This window comes from Larimichthys crocea, chromosome IV (assembly GCF_000972845.2).
Source record: "Larimichthys crocea isolate SSNF chromosome IV, L_crocea_2.0, whole genome shotgun sequence".
Lineage (NCBI taxonomy): Eukaryota > Metazoa > Chordata > Actinopteri > Sciaenidae > Larimichthys > Larimichthys crocea.
In genome coordinates this window covers 329,103-344,947 of record NC_040014.1, presented here as the reverse complement: position 1 = coordinate 344,947, position 15,845 = coordinate 329,103, and the positions used below count along the sequence as shown (strand labels likewise).

The 15,845-nt window shown below is 42.7% G+C and overlaps 1 protein-coding gene across 3 annotated transcripts in view; it reads right to left on the bottom strand.

Annotated features, from left to right (window-relative positions):
* tnksa (tankyrase, TRF1-interacting ankyrin-related ADP-ribose polymerase a) overlaps positions 1-15,474 on the bottom strand; it is an 82,239-nt gene extending 66,765 nt beyond the window's left edge. For 2 of the 3 annotated variants that reach the window (XM_027278584.1, XM_019260142.2), the window contains exons 1-4: positions 14,863-15,474; positions 13,463-13,578; positions 12,207-12,315; positions 4,605-4,700 (exon numbers count right to left, since the gene is read on the bottom strand). In XM_027278584.1, the coding sequence (XP_027134385.1) occupies positions 4,605-4,700; positions 12,207-12,315; positions 13,463-13,578; positions 14,863-15,418 (877 nt within the window). In that variant the 5' untranslated portion in view covers positions 15,419-15,474. The remainder of the gene's footprint in view (positions 1-4,604; positions 4,701-12,206; positions 12,316-13,462; positions 13,579-14,862) is intronic. The other variant, XM_027278585.1, reaches the window with a different exon arrangement.
* Positions 15,475-15,845: the final 371 nt, after the last annotated feature.

The following is a 15,845-nucleotide window of genomic DNA, read 5'->3' as shown; positions in this document are numbered from 1 at the left end:
CAACGTGATGAAAGTGTCCTAATCACTGCTCACCGGCCAGAAGAAGATCAATCACCAGCGACAGGAAAGATAGATGTAAAGAAAAATCCTCCTGGTGATCTCTACGGGGGATTTTCATGTAACTGCTGTGTGTTTCTCTCACTTACTTATCTGCAGTCTGACACACCAACTACTTCTTTTCTAGCATAACCCGGCACTTAGATTAGGTCTTATTGTTCGCCATTATACACCACTGTTAAGCAAAAGCCACTGAATTCTACTGTATGGAATACTTTACCACCAAAACAGTAAATGAACGTGTTGCGCATAATCGATTACACAGCCGCATCCTCACATTTACTCTTTGTGTGATAAAGAGCAGTGGTTGTACTGAAAATGACTTCATCTGATCATAAAATGCAAATCTGTCGAGCATTCCTCAACTCGTTCCACATTAACGCAAATCAGGTCAACACATACGAGCGCCGCTCAAACATCTGATAAATGCCGTGCACCGCGGAACGTTGGAATTTAGCTCCGTGAGCCAAGTGACCATTTAGCGATAAGCTAATCTCATAACAAATCTGTGCGTGCCCTCCTTTGTAACCTGATAACGAACAATATAATTCACTTGAAACTGTCAAAGCTTTCACACTACAAAAGCACAAATAATGAGTGACAAGTTTTTTGTTTTTTTTTAATTACATTTCTATCAGAGTTAATTGGTTATCTATTGTGCTACCGACATTGCAACAGCCAGGTCCAACAATACTATACAGTACATAGTTTGGAGGAGCCTGTTCTTACCGGCATCAATACACCAGCCAGGCCTTTGTCATCAAATTCTCTTTGTGAGAAGCAGAGCTAAGGATGGCAGTCTGCCCCCTGGTGTGGTGTGAATACTGGTGTCTCATACTTAACTGCAGAATTCACCGTTTGAGCGTCTAAAAAAGCATATCTGTGACGTGTCCGGGACTGAACAAAGACCTGACAGTCAACACCGCCCTGCCCTGTCCACCCTGATCAGGAAACAAACTGAGGAAAATTTAATTAAAATGTGGCGTGAAGCTGCTTAAAAAAAAACTAATTTTCTCTGTCTTTCCGTTTCACATCTCCCAGCTAACAGGGAGCAGAGTCTATCATTTTCTGAGAGCAGTTTGTTGGATGTGGCAGGGCAGTAGGGCTAATTTATGGGTCAATATAAACTTCCATCACCGCAGTCCGGAGCTGAAAGTCGTGCTGGCCTGCGGCATGGATGAGGAATAGAGCGGAACCTCCATATCGTAGACACAGAACATATAGGACAGGGAGGAAAAATGCTCCTGCAGGGTGTCACTGTAGACAATTATACAGAGGCCACGAATATACAAACACAATCATACATGTTCACATTTACACTTTTGGAAGGCTTCTCCAGGAAAAAGGATTTAAAAGCCTTTTACCAAAAGCCGGCAATAATAAAACTGTCTTTGAGAGCATTGCGTTTATAGCTGCCAACAGTGATTACAGCAGTCGAATGACTCCAGGGTGGCAATGGGTGAACAGAAAATGTAACAGGACGGTAGTTTTGGTAATTAGTGTCAGGCATTAAAAGCATAATTCACCTTACTAACAAGATGCGGTAAATTTGTCCGATCTGAACAGTTCAGACAGAACACGAAATAACCACTGCTGGAGGAAAGGGCCAATGATGGAGGGAAGAGCTCCGGTGTTATGGATGAACTAGTTTCTTTGTTAGGCTGTGGATTTTCACCTGAATGCATCGCTAGATGCCTGTGGAAACAGCAGATGTTGGAAACAGAAGATAACATTTAGCTGTCCTTGTAAATGTCTCATTGTTGCCTTTTTCATTAAAATTTCAAAATGCACCCATCTGCTCTTTTTTGGAGGCTTCGACCAGAGTTATCAGTCACATTTATGTGTTCCAAACACGATAACTTTTGACGACCTGCTAATCTGCCTTTTGACGTATCTTATGAAAGCACCTTAATTAAGGTGAACCAGCGTACATGCGTGTATTGTACATGCAGGGTCGTTGGCATAGCTTAATTAATTATCTGAATGGAACAAAGCCATCATTAATGTTATTGATCTGGTATGTAAATAAGGGGATGTTTCAGTACCAAATCAAGCTGTTTTTTTTCCATTATTGGAGGTGTAGAATAGACAGATGGGGCGTCATACATCTGCTTTAAATGAATTAACATTTTGAAAATGTATCATGGTTCAGTAGGTCACTGGTGAGGTTCGACCCTTACCTTTACTTTGAGCCTTTTTTGGGGGTTTCATAATTCAATAATTCACACTGAAGCCAATTACTTTGATACTGACGGAAATCTATTATTCTCAGGCAGGTTCTGGAGACTTTTTTGTAGACGTTAATCCAGACATGGACATTTGGACATCACAGACAATAATACCCTGGAAAGTCACGCTGAATCTTAAAATATGTGTATCATGTCTGTACAATCTGATTTGTCTGAGACGATTGAGGGACAAGAAGCAGCTTTAGCGCCTTAACTTGAATTGTGTGTCAAAGCCAGTACTGCTGCAAGTGTGGATTTTTTGGAAACGAGCACCAGCATACACCTGTTGACTTCACACAACACCTTTGCCTCATGTCTCTTCCCCCATGTCTCACAGTTTAACTCCATGACAACGGCGGTTATGTCAGTGAAATAATTATCTCTCTCTCTCTATTGATTAAAAGATTGTGCTTCTCACTGACAGTTCACTAGAACATAGGTGCGATAAACTGCTGCACTGTGTGTCTGTATCAGTCAGTTTGTTGTTTACATTATGAGCTGCTGTGAGTCCTTATATATTACACCCACTTAATTGAGTTAGGAATGTTTGGTAAACAATTTCTATCACATATAGAATATGATAAATTAAATTGCTCCTCTGTTAAATCTTTTAATCTTAATGCTTATAAATCATATTTCCATTGTAAAACTTGTATCATGGGTGATAGTGAGAGGAGGTGAAGGGGCTAACTGCAACATATGCAGCAATGTTCAATAATTCTGGCAACAAAGAATTACCTCATTTCAAGTGTAGTTGCCAATAATAATTTTTCACATGGCGTCTGCGGTGAAATCGCACCACCTCTTTACATTTTGACGCCGCACAGCTCGTCGCAGCGGTATCTCGAGGTTTATCTCATTTACCACAGAGCCTAACGAGGGGAATTGATGATGTAAACACAGAAGTGGTGCTGTGGAAACTGATTTAGAGCCTACGTCAATAACCAGAGACACACTGGGAGCACAGGAAGAGATTCTCAATTTTTAATTCTCTTTACTCATCCACGACTGCAAACAAAAAACTAATTTAGTTTGATGAGAACCATCTTCAACCTTCCCCCATCTGAACAAAGAGTCAAAGGACTCACAGCTCGACAACTGACATATAACACCAACACACACACATGCAATATAGTGTGACGAAATCAGACCTGAGAACCTGTTTTTCTGTCTGTATTTTAGCTGTCTAAACTAAGGAGAAATTGGGGGAAAAAATTATTTATGCAAAGACATATATTTTTAAATAGCTCCTCATTTTAAAGGCTGTAACTGTGCCACAGTGGCTCCTCTACCACAGAGCAAGCGTAATGAGTCCTGCTGCCTTTAAAAGCTTGTAACGATGAAAGAGCCAGTAATTAATCTGAGTTTCACTGCAAAGTTTTAGAGTCCCGTATCGGCCACTCTCCAATTAGTTTATCGATTGTTTTGCTATTAAGGGGCGTAAAAGCCTCTTTCTGCAGCTTACATTGAATATTTTGCCATGAAAACTGACCGTAACCCAAGTGGAACAACGATAATGGTGGTGGTGGTGATAAGGCCACAGTGGTGCGTAATGGATGATCGGAGGGGGGGGATTTAAATATATTTTTAATTCCTCATTGTTTGCAGCATTGTGGTGTATTAAAGAGACACTTCTCAGTACAGGACAGCTGTCACCATTTTTGGTTATTCCTTTATTTTCTAGAAAGGCATTACAGAAAAAAAACTAAAGGGCAATGAAGGGGAAAGAATGGCAAACAAACCAAAATCCAACATAGAGAGCGAGTTTATTGAGTAGCTGATCAATGAGTGCAACATCAACCAGAAGGGGAATCAAAGAAGAAAAATGAAAACAGAAAAAAAAAAGCACGAACACGCTCCTGACCCCTGGAACGAGGCAGAGAGCTGAATGGAGAAAATGTGATGACCGATGTGCGTACAGCCTTGGACGCGAAAACTGAATAACAAGCGTAGTAAGGCTATGAGCTGTTGAAGCCTTGCAAAATAAGAAGGCGATAGATTTACAGGGTTATAAAAATCACTGCCTGCAGCCTTGGACAAAATGATGAAATGAATGTTGCTTGAAAGTTGTGGGAAAAATGTTAACATTAAATAGAAATGGAAATGTGCCTGCTTAGAGAGAAACACAGAGCAAACAAGAAACTAAGAACAGGAAAGATGTGAACAGACACACAGGAATCTGTCAGAGAACGCAAGCCACAGAGAGTAAGACACAGAAACACAGACATGTAGTGACCTGTGTGTGTGTGTGTGTGTGTGTGTGTGTGTGTGTGTGTGTGACATTTAGCTGACAGATATTTAGACAGATATGGAACTGACCTGTGAGCACGGCCTTGGCGGAGGGTTCAGCCAGGTCCAGAGCGGACTTGCCATCAGTGTTGCGGATGTTGGGGTCGGCTCCATGCTGCAGTAACACTGTACAACAACAGGGCAGACACAGACAGTAGCTGAGCTCCTGGACTGACATGCAAACTCCCCGACACACACCTCCACCTAGTCCTCCTCCTCCTCCTCCTCCTCCTCCACCTCTTCCCCCTGCTCCTGAACCACATCCTGCTCCATAAACTGCTCTTCCTGGACCTCCTCCTTTCTCTCCCCCTTGCTCCTCGGCTATCCCTCCTTCTCTGGTTGTGTCTCCTGGCTCTCCTGGCAGCCCTTCTGCATGTCCTGCTTCACATTTCTCTGCTTCTCCGCCTCCTCTTACTCCAGCTGCCCCTCCTCTGTTGCTAGCGCTGCTCCCTCGGCTGCCCCTGGCTGCCCCTGCCCTGCGAGCCATGCTGCCGATGTAAACAGACATGCCACAACAAGAGAGGCGAAAGCTTCGCTACAGCGCGCCGCCAGAGGAACAGTGGATCTTACAAAGCGGCGACGTGATCGGCTACAAAACACATCACACTTCCATGGAGGAGGTGGGGGAGGCTACGCTTAAGCAGAGGAAATAAATGAAAATGAGTGAAGTGGGGAGAGAGAGAGAGACGAGGGGCTAGAGCTATTCGAGGCGGCAGCAACAGCAGCAGCAGCAGCAGCAGCAGAGACGAGGCGGGCAGGCAGCGCGAGTGGAGAGACTCTCGCCTCTCCAACTGACTGAGCGATGCAGCGGAGAGCGAGATGAGAGGAGAGAGGAGAGAGGGGAGGATGAGGGGGGTAGAGGACAAAAAGAAGGGAGGGAGAGCAAAACGAAACAAGAGCGTTTGCCTGACAGAAAAGGAGAAAGAGCAGGAAGTAGTAAAAACGAGGAGAGGAGAGGAGAGGAGAGGAGAGGAGAAGAGAGGAGAGGAGAGGGCAGAGTCATGCGACTACCAAACAGGTATGAGCTGAATAACAAACTGCGTGCACTCAGTTCGTTGTTTGTGTTTTTGTTGGAAATAAGCTCTTTTGAGGGCGCTAATGTCAATACACTCACCGCCTTCCTCTCTATCTCGCTTCCCATGTGACCGCCGAGCAGTCCCCGGTGCACATGCCCTTTGACTCATGTACACTTCAAACTAGCCTGCTCAACCCCCGGCAAAGAGAGGAGGGTAGAAGAGGAGAGGACATCACCTCTGCCTCTGTCGTGTGTGTGTGTGTGTGTGTGTGTGTGTGTGTGTGTGTGTGTTTGTTTGTGCACGTATATGCACGTGTGTGTGTTTATGTGTGTGTGTGTGTGTTTGTCTCAGCTCTGACGCAGACCTTAGTCACCCACTCACCCCTCAACAAAAATATGATTTAGCTCTGCACCACTCCCACACACATTCACATGAGCGAACACACACACACACACACACACACACACACACACACACACACGCACACACACACACGCTGATACCGATACCCAGCAGTGAGAGAATAAAGATATGCCCACAGTGAGGGAGCTACAGAGCCGCACGGCAACACATGTACAGGTTGGGACGGCTCACACATCTCACACACCCAGTCTGGACCGCAGTTTCTGATCCATTTCCAATTATCCAATTTTGTGCTGTCAGTTCTGTCTCTAATGGGCATGGCTTGCCTATAATACCTGCAAAAGCCCTCTCTGGACAACCTAAATCCCCTTTTTGTTGGACAGGATTAATTTTCAGGACAACGTCAGATTTAGAAGGGTTATCTTATGCCTGTCTCAACGCCAATCCGTAAAGTGAAAAATTGTGATAAACTCAGAGATATAACTGAGGTTTGGTGTTCAAATCAGAGAGCTGAATTTGGAGAAATAACTGGTCCCGTCATGGAGACAAAGCTCTGCTAAAGAATAAACGCAGCTGACAGTCAAATAGCAAATGGGTGAATTGTTTTGCAGTCTTCCTGCAGCTGCTTCACTGTAAAAGCATTTCTCTGAGAAGGCTGCAAGCTTATAATTGGCCAAATTTGTATTTGTGGCTTTTTTTAAAAAGTTTTAAAAAGTGAATGTCTGGGGCAAAGTGTCACTGCAGGCTTTTTTTTTTTTGGAAAAACTAAAACCTCCACCCTACATGCTAAAGACAAGGAACTCTCCTGTGCTATGCTATGTTAGAAAAAAAAAGAAAAGAAAGAAAGCAGAGCTGCAGAGCAACAACCAAATGCATGAAACTTCTGAAAATGGACAGGGTATTAATAAGCTTGCTTAATAGAAAAAAGAAAATGATCAATGACTTTGATAATAGCTTCATTTATACAGTCATTTATCCAGGAAAAAAAAACATCAAACATTTACTGCTTTCAGCCTCTGAGGATTACACTGCTTTTCTCTGTTTGACATCATTGTAAATTCGATATCTTTTGGTTCTGGGCTGCTGCTTGTACAAAACAAAACATTTAAAAGACCTCAGCTGAAGCACTGACAAACGGTGATGCCTTAAACTGCTTTGCTTTGCAGCTCCCTTCAGACCCGTGGACAAGGCATCTTGCAATTCGCATCAACCGAATAATGAACAATTGACTGGAGTCTATTTAAATTGCAGATGTCTCTGCTCCTCTGATGCACACCTCCTGAATTCAACACACTGGACCCAAACACCAAACCGGGGGTGACAGAGCCTTACTCCATACCTACTCACCTTCAAATCCCTAAACAAAACACTATATTATTACCATTAATATTGTTATTATTATGTCAAAATCAGTGACTATAAAGTGCTTGTTTGACATGTGGAGGAATTCAAAAACAAATGTATGCAAAAATAACCAGTAAACTGACATTGAGGTGGAGGGATGACAGTTAAACTGCGTACCGAACTGTCATATACAGAAGAGGTTGTGTTTGACAACAGAGCCTCGTATGGCCTTAGGATTTCTAAGATCTTCTTAAATATCCCAAAATACTTCTCTCAAAATACAGACAGCATATTAAATGTCCCATCAGGGATAGAAACATTCTGGACTATTGTTATACTGTCATTGTTATACTCCTATTGCTGTTCCCCGTGCAGCTGTAGGACTCTCTGATCACGGTTCATCTTATCCATGCCCACAGGCAGAAACTAAAATCTGCTACGCCTGTGGTCAAGACTGTGAGGAGATGGACCAACGAGGCAAAGCTGGGATTACAAGCCTGCTTTGATTGCACTGATTTTAGTTTTTTTTTTTGAGGCCAAAGCCACAGACCTGGACAGACTCACCAAAACTGTGACATCTTATATCATCTTTGGTGAGGACATGTGCGCCGATTAAAACCTTCTGCGCATACAACAAACAACAAACCCCCCGGTTTACAGCAAATCTCAGGCAGCTTCGTCCGGCCGAGGAGGAGGCCTACAGAAGTGGGGGATAGAATCCTGTACAAACAGGCCAGAAATACACTGACAAATGAGATCAAAGAAGCGAAGAGGAGCTACTCTGAAAAGTCAGTGAGGAGAAACTTGCAGACATCACCAGCTGCAGAAGACCAACCCCCACACTGTGGAGAATCATCTACTGGCTGACAATCTGTATGTATTTTAGGCCATATTCAGACCAGGCGTTGCAGCAAACCGCTGTAGTGTTGTGCGGCAGTGCGCAGGGGGGAGCAGAGAGCTGGGTGTTTATTTGTGATGAATGTATCCACAATAAAACAATCAAAAAATAACTTTTTATTCTATTATTTAGCACTCCATCTTGCTCATTCACTCTCTATGTCGCTTCACCACTTCTCTCTCCAAACCATCAGACACAAACCAAAGGAAACTTCCACATTTTGTGAGAGAGTATCATAGTTTAATCCATGAACTCAATCTGAACAGCACTCAACTTCAGTGACATTTCAGGTTCTGATCATGGGATTGACCACTTTGTTGAGTTTCCCCAAAAGTTGAATGTAGCTCAACTTCTCTGCAGCGTTTTTTTGTTTTATGTCCCAGCAGACCCTGCGGCCTGCACTGCCACAGCCAAGAACTGGGAAAACCTGCATTTTTGCCACAGTGCCTGAGCCTGTGATGACCAGATGGCCGCCATCATCACACAGATCTTCAACAAATCACTGGAGCTGTGTGAAGTTTCCTCATGCTTCAAACACTAAACAATCATCCTAATCTCCCAAAAAAAAAACCTTGTCGCCCTGATGTCTGTAGTCACTGGTGTTGGTCACAGACCCCATGCAGGTCAGCGGATAATGCAGTCATCATAGGACTAAACTACATTCTGCAACACCTCGACTCCCCAAGGACACAAGGACACATACAAAGGAGGTGTTTGTGGATTTCAGTACTGCGATCAACACTATCATCCCAGATATCCTTAACACCAAACTCACCCAGCACACTGTACGAGCCTCCAGCTGTCAGAAGCAGGCAGAGAGAGTACATCAAAAGAAACAGACACAAGAACAGTTTTTCCCACAGGCCATCACTCTGATGAACAGTTAACACTGGACACGCTGTGTCAGGAACAATCTCTGGGCAATGACGCTGTGTCTCAAACGTCCACTAAACCTTTAAATGATCTAAAGTTATTGTCCTTTTTACTTTCCTCATACATTAAGCAACATGTTAGTATGTTGCTTAATTTGTTTTGGCATCCTTTGCACTCTGTGCCATGTAAGCAGACAGACATATATGTGTGATTCCTTGTGTTTCAATAAATAAAAATAATTATGAGTTTATTAATGAAAGACCTTGAGCTTGAAGAGATGTGGGGTCTGGTAATGAAAGATTAATTTCTTGCTCAAGTTGTCTGAACACCAGGGGCATCCATCATGCTGAGCTGAAGTTACAGGCGAATCAGATTTGGTTTTTTTCTAATTCTACTGCCAAATCTCTGATGTGAAAGAATGACAGGCTACCAAAACTCTGTCCAACACACAAGCTGCTAGAGGTCATGGGATTTTTTGTTTACATGCCTTGGCGTGCTAACTGCGATTGCGACGGTCCACCTGAGTGGTTTAACCTTGAACCAAAATTGCTCAGGCGCTGAACTTATCAGGCATTTGTTTAAAAGCTTCAGTTACACCTGAGAACTGATTCTCAGCACTGAAAAGGGAAAATGATAACCGCATTCTTCGATGGAATTAAATCTATATTTCCTGTGCTATGATTTGATTTGTGAGGACCTGATTCAAAATATATATTTCAAGAAAAAAAACTGCATTACCACACTGAGACACCGCGGTTTTTCTAGTCAAAAATCAGTCATGTTTGCTCAATGTGATTTCAGACTATTCTCTGTAGCACACTGTAAATTTTGGCACTTTTCTCATATCCATTGATTTCAGGTGCAGACTAAGACACGACAACATCCTTTACATAAACTGCTCCCTCCAGAGCCTGGTGATTTTAACTCCAAGATTTTCCCTCTCTATCCTTCATACTTTGTTTCCTGTAATGTTCGAACATCCATATTTTCCAAGTGGGATTCGCTAAAGTCTCCTAACTGCACAAACCTGATTGCAATCTGATGAAAGCCATCTGTGCATGAAGTGCAAATGACACTTGATCATAAGAATCAACACTCCTAGATCTCCACATAAGTGCAGGTTTTATTCATGGAAATAAAAAAGTAGCTGACGAGGTCTGCTCTGCTATCAGATGAAAATGTGACACATGTGAAACAATTAGAACATATTCATGCTGCTAACAGTGTGTCATTACAGAGGTGCTGCTAAAACACATCTTGCTGAAGCAAAGCATGACAAAGATAGTCACGGTGGTGGACAAAATTATACAGTAGGTGATGGTACAGTGTCAGCTGTAGAATTTGACACTGTGACAGCTGTGAGAATTTGCTCACTGAACTTTAGATGCCATGCCAATATGACAATAAATAATACAATTTAGAAAACGGAAAGGAAAAAAATTAACATGTTCTTTTTGCATTACTAAGCAGCAACCTCCATGACTGTGAAGTGAAGCCAACGCGGAAGTGCCAAAAACTGCAGTTCCTTGAACAGCCACATGAGGCTGGCTACAATATGGATCAATCTCCATGAGCTCCTATATTAAAATGTCCAACGTCACAGCAGAAATAAACATGTTTACATCCTGGTACAAAAAACAGTTTGGGTTTCTATAGCTAATTTCCCCATTCAAAACAACTGTACTGGGGATACATTTCAAGTGAACTCACCCGTTCAAATTATATTAAGGCTTAAAATTATACATAATAAAAAAGCATGGCTTTGATTGACAGATGGGTGGTGTTACAGGTTACAGCAACCAGGTTTCCAGAGAGAAAATTCTACTTATGAGCAAAATATAAATTCTTGCCATTCTTGCCCATTGAGAGGTTACAACTAGCTGGTACGAAGCCAAAAACAAAGTGACTGAGAGATTCATTTTTGCACACAGCAGTCAGGCAGTTAAATCAGGTATCCTGAATGAATTTATGAACTTGGAAATGGAGTTGGTCGCACAGTAACACAGCGTGACATTATATACAGACCGTATTACAAGCTTTCTTGATTTCTTCTTGTGTTCTGGTGTGTCTAGATGTTCTGGTCTACTTTCTAAAATCTTCTTTTCAGTTGCTTTTTTCAGCACTGCTGCAATTGAAGATCTGCAGCAAGCATGTTGGAATGAGGTCTGACGACAAAGATACATTCTCAATTCCTGTGCCACACATAATCGTTGAACACCTGGTCTCAGCCCTGACAACAAGTTTTTGGATTAGTGAGCAGTGATCATCAGAGCGACACAAAGCCCTCTGCTGCTATGCAGTCATTCAGAGTGCAGACACTCTGCTGCAGCTTTTGGAGAAATAAAAACAACTGGAGCAACTTTACCCCCCCCTTGTTGCTCTCAGCACTCCAGACTGACGCCGACCATCAGCGCAGTCATTTCTTATTACAACTCACGCTGAGCGATGCTTTCCCATTAAGATCATGAAGATTATCCTACAGACTTACTGCTCAGGTGCTTTTCATGCTGTGGCGTATCTTGTCTACTCCAGATTTTCCCCGGGGATCAGTAACACAGCCTCTGTATTATTCAATTCACCTTTAAAAGATCAACTGCTGCTGCGGATGTCCTTTCTGAACCGAGCCTGTGGTGCCGTTTCACTTTTTAAACGAAAACTACGTTATAGGGAGCTCATATATTTTAAGACAAAGAAATCAATGCTCTTTTGTCCCTCTATGTGGGCTGAAGAAGACGCTGTAACGGAGTAATTGCAATTTACTGGTTATTTGCTGCTTTGTGCTTAATGGAAAATAGTGTCTGTGGGTGGTTTATTATAGTTTTAAAGTCACTGTGTGATTAGACAGAACTCCAGGTTGTGACTTTCGAGGGGCACTAACAAAACTTTTCAAATGTGATTTATTATCTAAGACTTTGCCACAGCATCACCACTGCACATGATGATCACTGACTTTATTGTACCTAAAGGTAAGACGACCAATGTTACTTTGCGGTTATGCTCACATGACTTATTCAGGCTCACTGGGACAGCTGACACAAAGAAAAAAACTCCAGATAAGTTATCAAAAAAATTACTGTGTAATCAAACATCCTTGTTTACTTAGGATACAATAGCTGCACCTTGTGTTTGCGTGCTTACCTATACAGACGTCTATCTTGCCCTTGATGGCAGCTTCATGGAGCGGTGTGTAGTTCCAGTTGTCTCGAGCATTAGGGTCAGCTCCCTGACACAGCAACAAGGACACCACCTGAAAACAACACACAGAATGCTGCATTTACACTTTATTTGGCAAAAAAACCCCAAACCCTGTCAGATCCTTTATTAGAGCTTGTGCACCTTAATCAAATGCTCTAAAAGCATTTAGATTCAATGCGGTGGCCTAATGACATCAGTCTGGCACAATGCCTGCACTGATTCCACACCAATGTGCCTGTCGATCTCACACTCCCACATTACACTCACATGTGAAAGATGTCACTTCTGTACTTGAGGCAGCGATTCGTCCTCATCTTGAAGGGTATAATCCTCCATTTTCCAGCACAAATAATATACTGCCACATGATACACTTTTAGTTTAAGTGTGCAAATCACACACAAAAAAAAAAAACATGAAAGGAACGCAAATGACCACTTTCACAGGTTCAGCAGTTCATCGGCTGAGTAATTGGTTTCAGTTTGGACAGTGTTTACTCTCATCACAATGCTAATGATTACTGCAATCATGCCGTTGCATTAGCACACCACTGGAAAACAAAAAAAAAGCACATCCGTCACCGATAATCCACAACATCATCATGCATAGGCATGAATATCCAAGTAGCAATCAGGGTGAATATTCATGTTTCCTCTATGTGATCTTTAAGGCTGACTGTGCGCTTTATGGTTTACAGGCAAACAGAGCTGATTGGAGATGTTCAGACAGAATTTTTCGAAAACAAAAAAAAGCTCAGTTAACACATCCGATTTTTTTACCAGGCTCTACTCTGTATAGTCAACGGTGGAAGAAGCAGCCAGGTCCTTTACTTGAGTGAAAATTGTCTCATCACAATGTGAAAATATTCCACTACAAGTCAAGTGCTCAGTATTTCGTAAACTGCTTCTGTCATCCTTTTACTTTTATATCTGATCTTTGCTGCATTAATGTGCATGTTGCATTTTAGCGCTGTAGATGTTGGAGGTTGAGCTCATTTTAACTACTATAAAAAAGGCAATGACAATGTATTTTCCAGCTAATCTTAGAAAGTTTTTTTTAGTTTAAGAAGTAGGAGAATGATCTCAACACATGAAGGAGCACTTTCAGTTTATCAGAAAGAAAAAAAAATTAAATCACCAACTGATTTCGGTTTTGACAAAATCAACATACGAGTGGTGCATCAATATGTCTCAAGTCTCACCTCGGAGTGACCAAATGAGCAGGCGTTGTGAAGTGGGATCAGACCCCCGTCATCCCGTGCGTGCACATTAGCGCCCGTCTGAAGCAGGTGGTCCACCACATCTTTCCGCCCAAAACCTGACAAAAGATCAGTTCAAAGTGGACAAACAGAGAGAGGACAGAAGGACGTAGGAACAAGGAGGTCTGTGTTAGAACAATTGAAACAACAGCGGAAGGTCTTGCATATGTTTTTTAGTGCAGGACTGGATCAAATCTGAAGCTTTGACGGAAGATTTCAGAGTTTATTTCCAGTTTGAGTCCTACTTTAGGTTAATAATTCATTCTAAATTGTATTTTTTGTACTGATACAGTTTATTCCATAAGACACAGCTGTATAGGAAAGTGAAGCTTGCTATGTCTTCACCGCAATCTGCAGTGAGACTCAGGAGACTCGTTCAGGTGACTGAGGATTAGGAAGGCCTGAGATGTGAAACAGCTGTGCAGGTTGTTTTTCCTTTTTAATCTGAACTGATGAATTAATTAAAAACAGTGTGAAGTAGTAGTACTGAAGGTTAAAACGAAACAAATGATATCTATTGTTGAGATGACTAGGTCGTCTTTATGTTTAGTTTGTGATGTTTCATTACGACATTTGTTATGACACATTCGGTTATGAAACCACCTTGATTATTTTGCCGCAGGCGTTTGCAAACCTAATTACTCTTAATGGTACGCTTCATCCGCCGCAGACTGAACTGTCAATACTGCCTTGCGTCAACACAGATGTAGAGCTCACTGAATATACATCTATATGCACCTGGTTTGTGTTTTTTCACATAACCTGAGCATTACTATTGCATTTTGCAATATGTCCGAGGGATTAAGCCAAGTACCTTATTAAAAAGAGAATACCATCGACTACATTACTTTGTTTTGTCAGGTCTGTTGGCGCTGCATCATCTTAACACACAAAGAAGCCATCCAATAACTGTGCGGCTGTAATGTTTGACTCAACAAACAAACAAACTGAAACGTCAGCTCTACCCTGATCTGATTCAAGGTTATTTTTAGGTATGTTTCTATCCATCATCTTTCCATCCACCAGTGTGATGTGCATACTCATTAAAAGTACTGAAAGTATTATGACAACAATACAGAATATTGTTTGTCCGCACTGCTGAAAATGAGACAACTACAAGAAGCAGGACTTTCCAAAGGTACTCTGTGTGGTTATCTTGACTTCTCTATAGTGGAGAATGGAGAATTGCTTATTGACATAAACATTATGTTAACATGATACTGGCATATTGTCTGCCAATGTCATTCTGATACAGCCAGTGTTTATTATCATTTTAGTCACTCCCACTCCCCACATGCAGCAGTCTGTAAATGTGTTTACAAGGTGATCTTCGTTGTGTTTACCTGCAGCGAAATGCAGGGGTGTCGATTTTCGTCCTGCCATGTCTTTAGCGTTCACATTCACCGCATCCACGAGTTTCTTCACCCTCGACACATCCCCGTTTCGACAGGCTTCAAACAGCTCCCTGAAAGCCCCGTTTGCGCCGCCCCCGCCTCCGCCGCTGCTGCCGCTGCTACTGCAGCTGCCGCTGCTGCCCGGGTTACCGTTGTCCGACTCCGGGGTAGAGCCGGGGCTGGTACCGCTACCCTCGGTGGTGGTCGGGGAGCTAGCGCTACTGCTAGTGCTGCTGGTGGTGCTGCTGCTGCTGCTGCTGGCGGTGAGGGCCAGAGCCGGGGAGGTGGTGGTGGAGGTGGTGGTCGTGGTGGTGTTGTTGGTGGTAATGGTGGGAGAGGCAGGGGCTACCTCACCGTCAGCCGCGTTTTCCATCGCACCTCTGTGGGGGAGCGGGGTGGCATCGTCGGTGGGTGCCGGCGGAGAGGCAGGCGGTGTGCCGGGCAGAGAGGACAGCAGGGAGTTTGGCTGCTGCTGCTGCTGAGAGCTGCGACGAGGCGTCGCCATTTTCACAACAGTCCCCACTAGCAACAAAAACACTGCCGACAATTTCCTGTCCAGGAGAGCCAAACTTCCGCCCAGGTTTTCTGGGATTACATTTACATTTTACATTTAAGACTTATTTAATAAAACAACATTGACTTAATATCCTATAATAATAATTTCTTGCCTATCTAACTTTTGTATACATTGTAAAAAAATGAAAAATAAAAAGTTAAAGATGTGTTTTTTACACATTTACCACATGTAGGTGATGCTCTTTGCTGTTTTTGTACCAACACAACTAAGAATGAATTCTTTGTTTAGGACACACCATTGACACAATTCACATTAGTTATTTATATATCAATATTTTTCAGTCTTTAGGTCACATATAAACAGCAACGTCACGAAATACGCCATATATTTCAACCCCACGTGATACAGTGGAGGA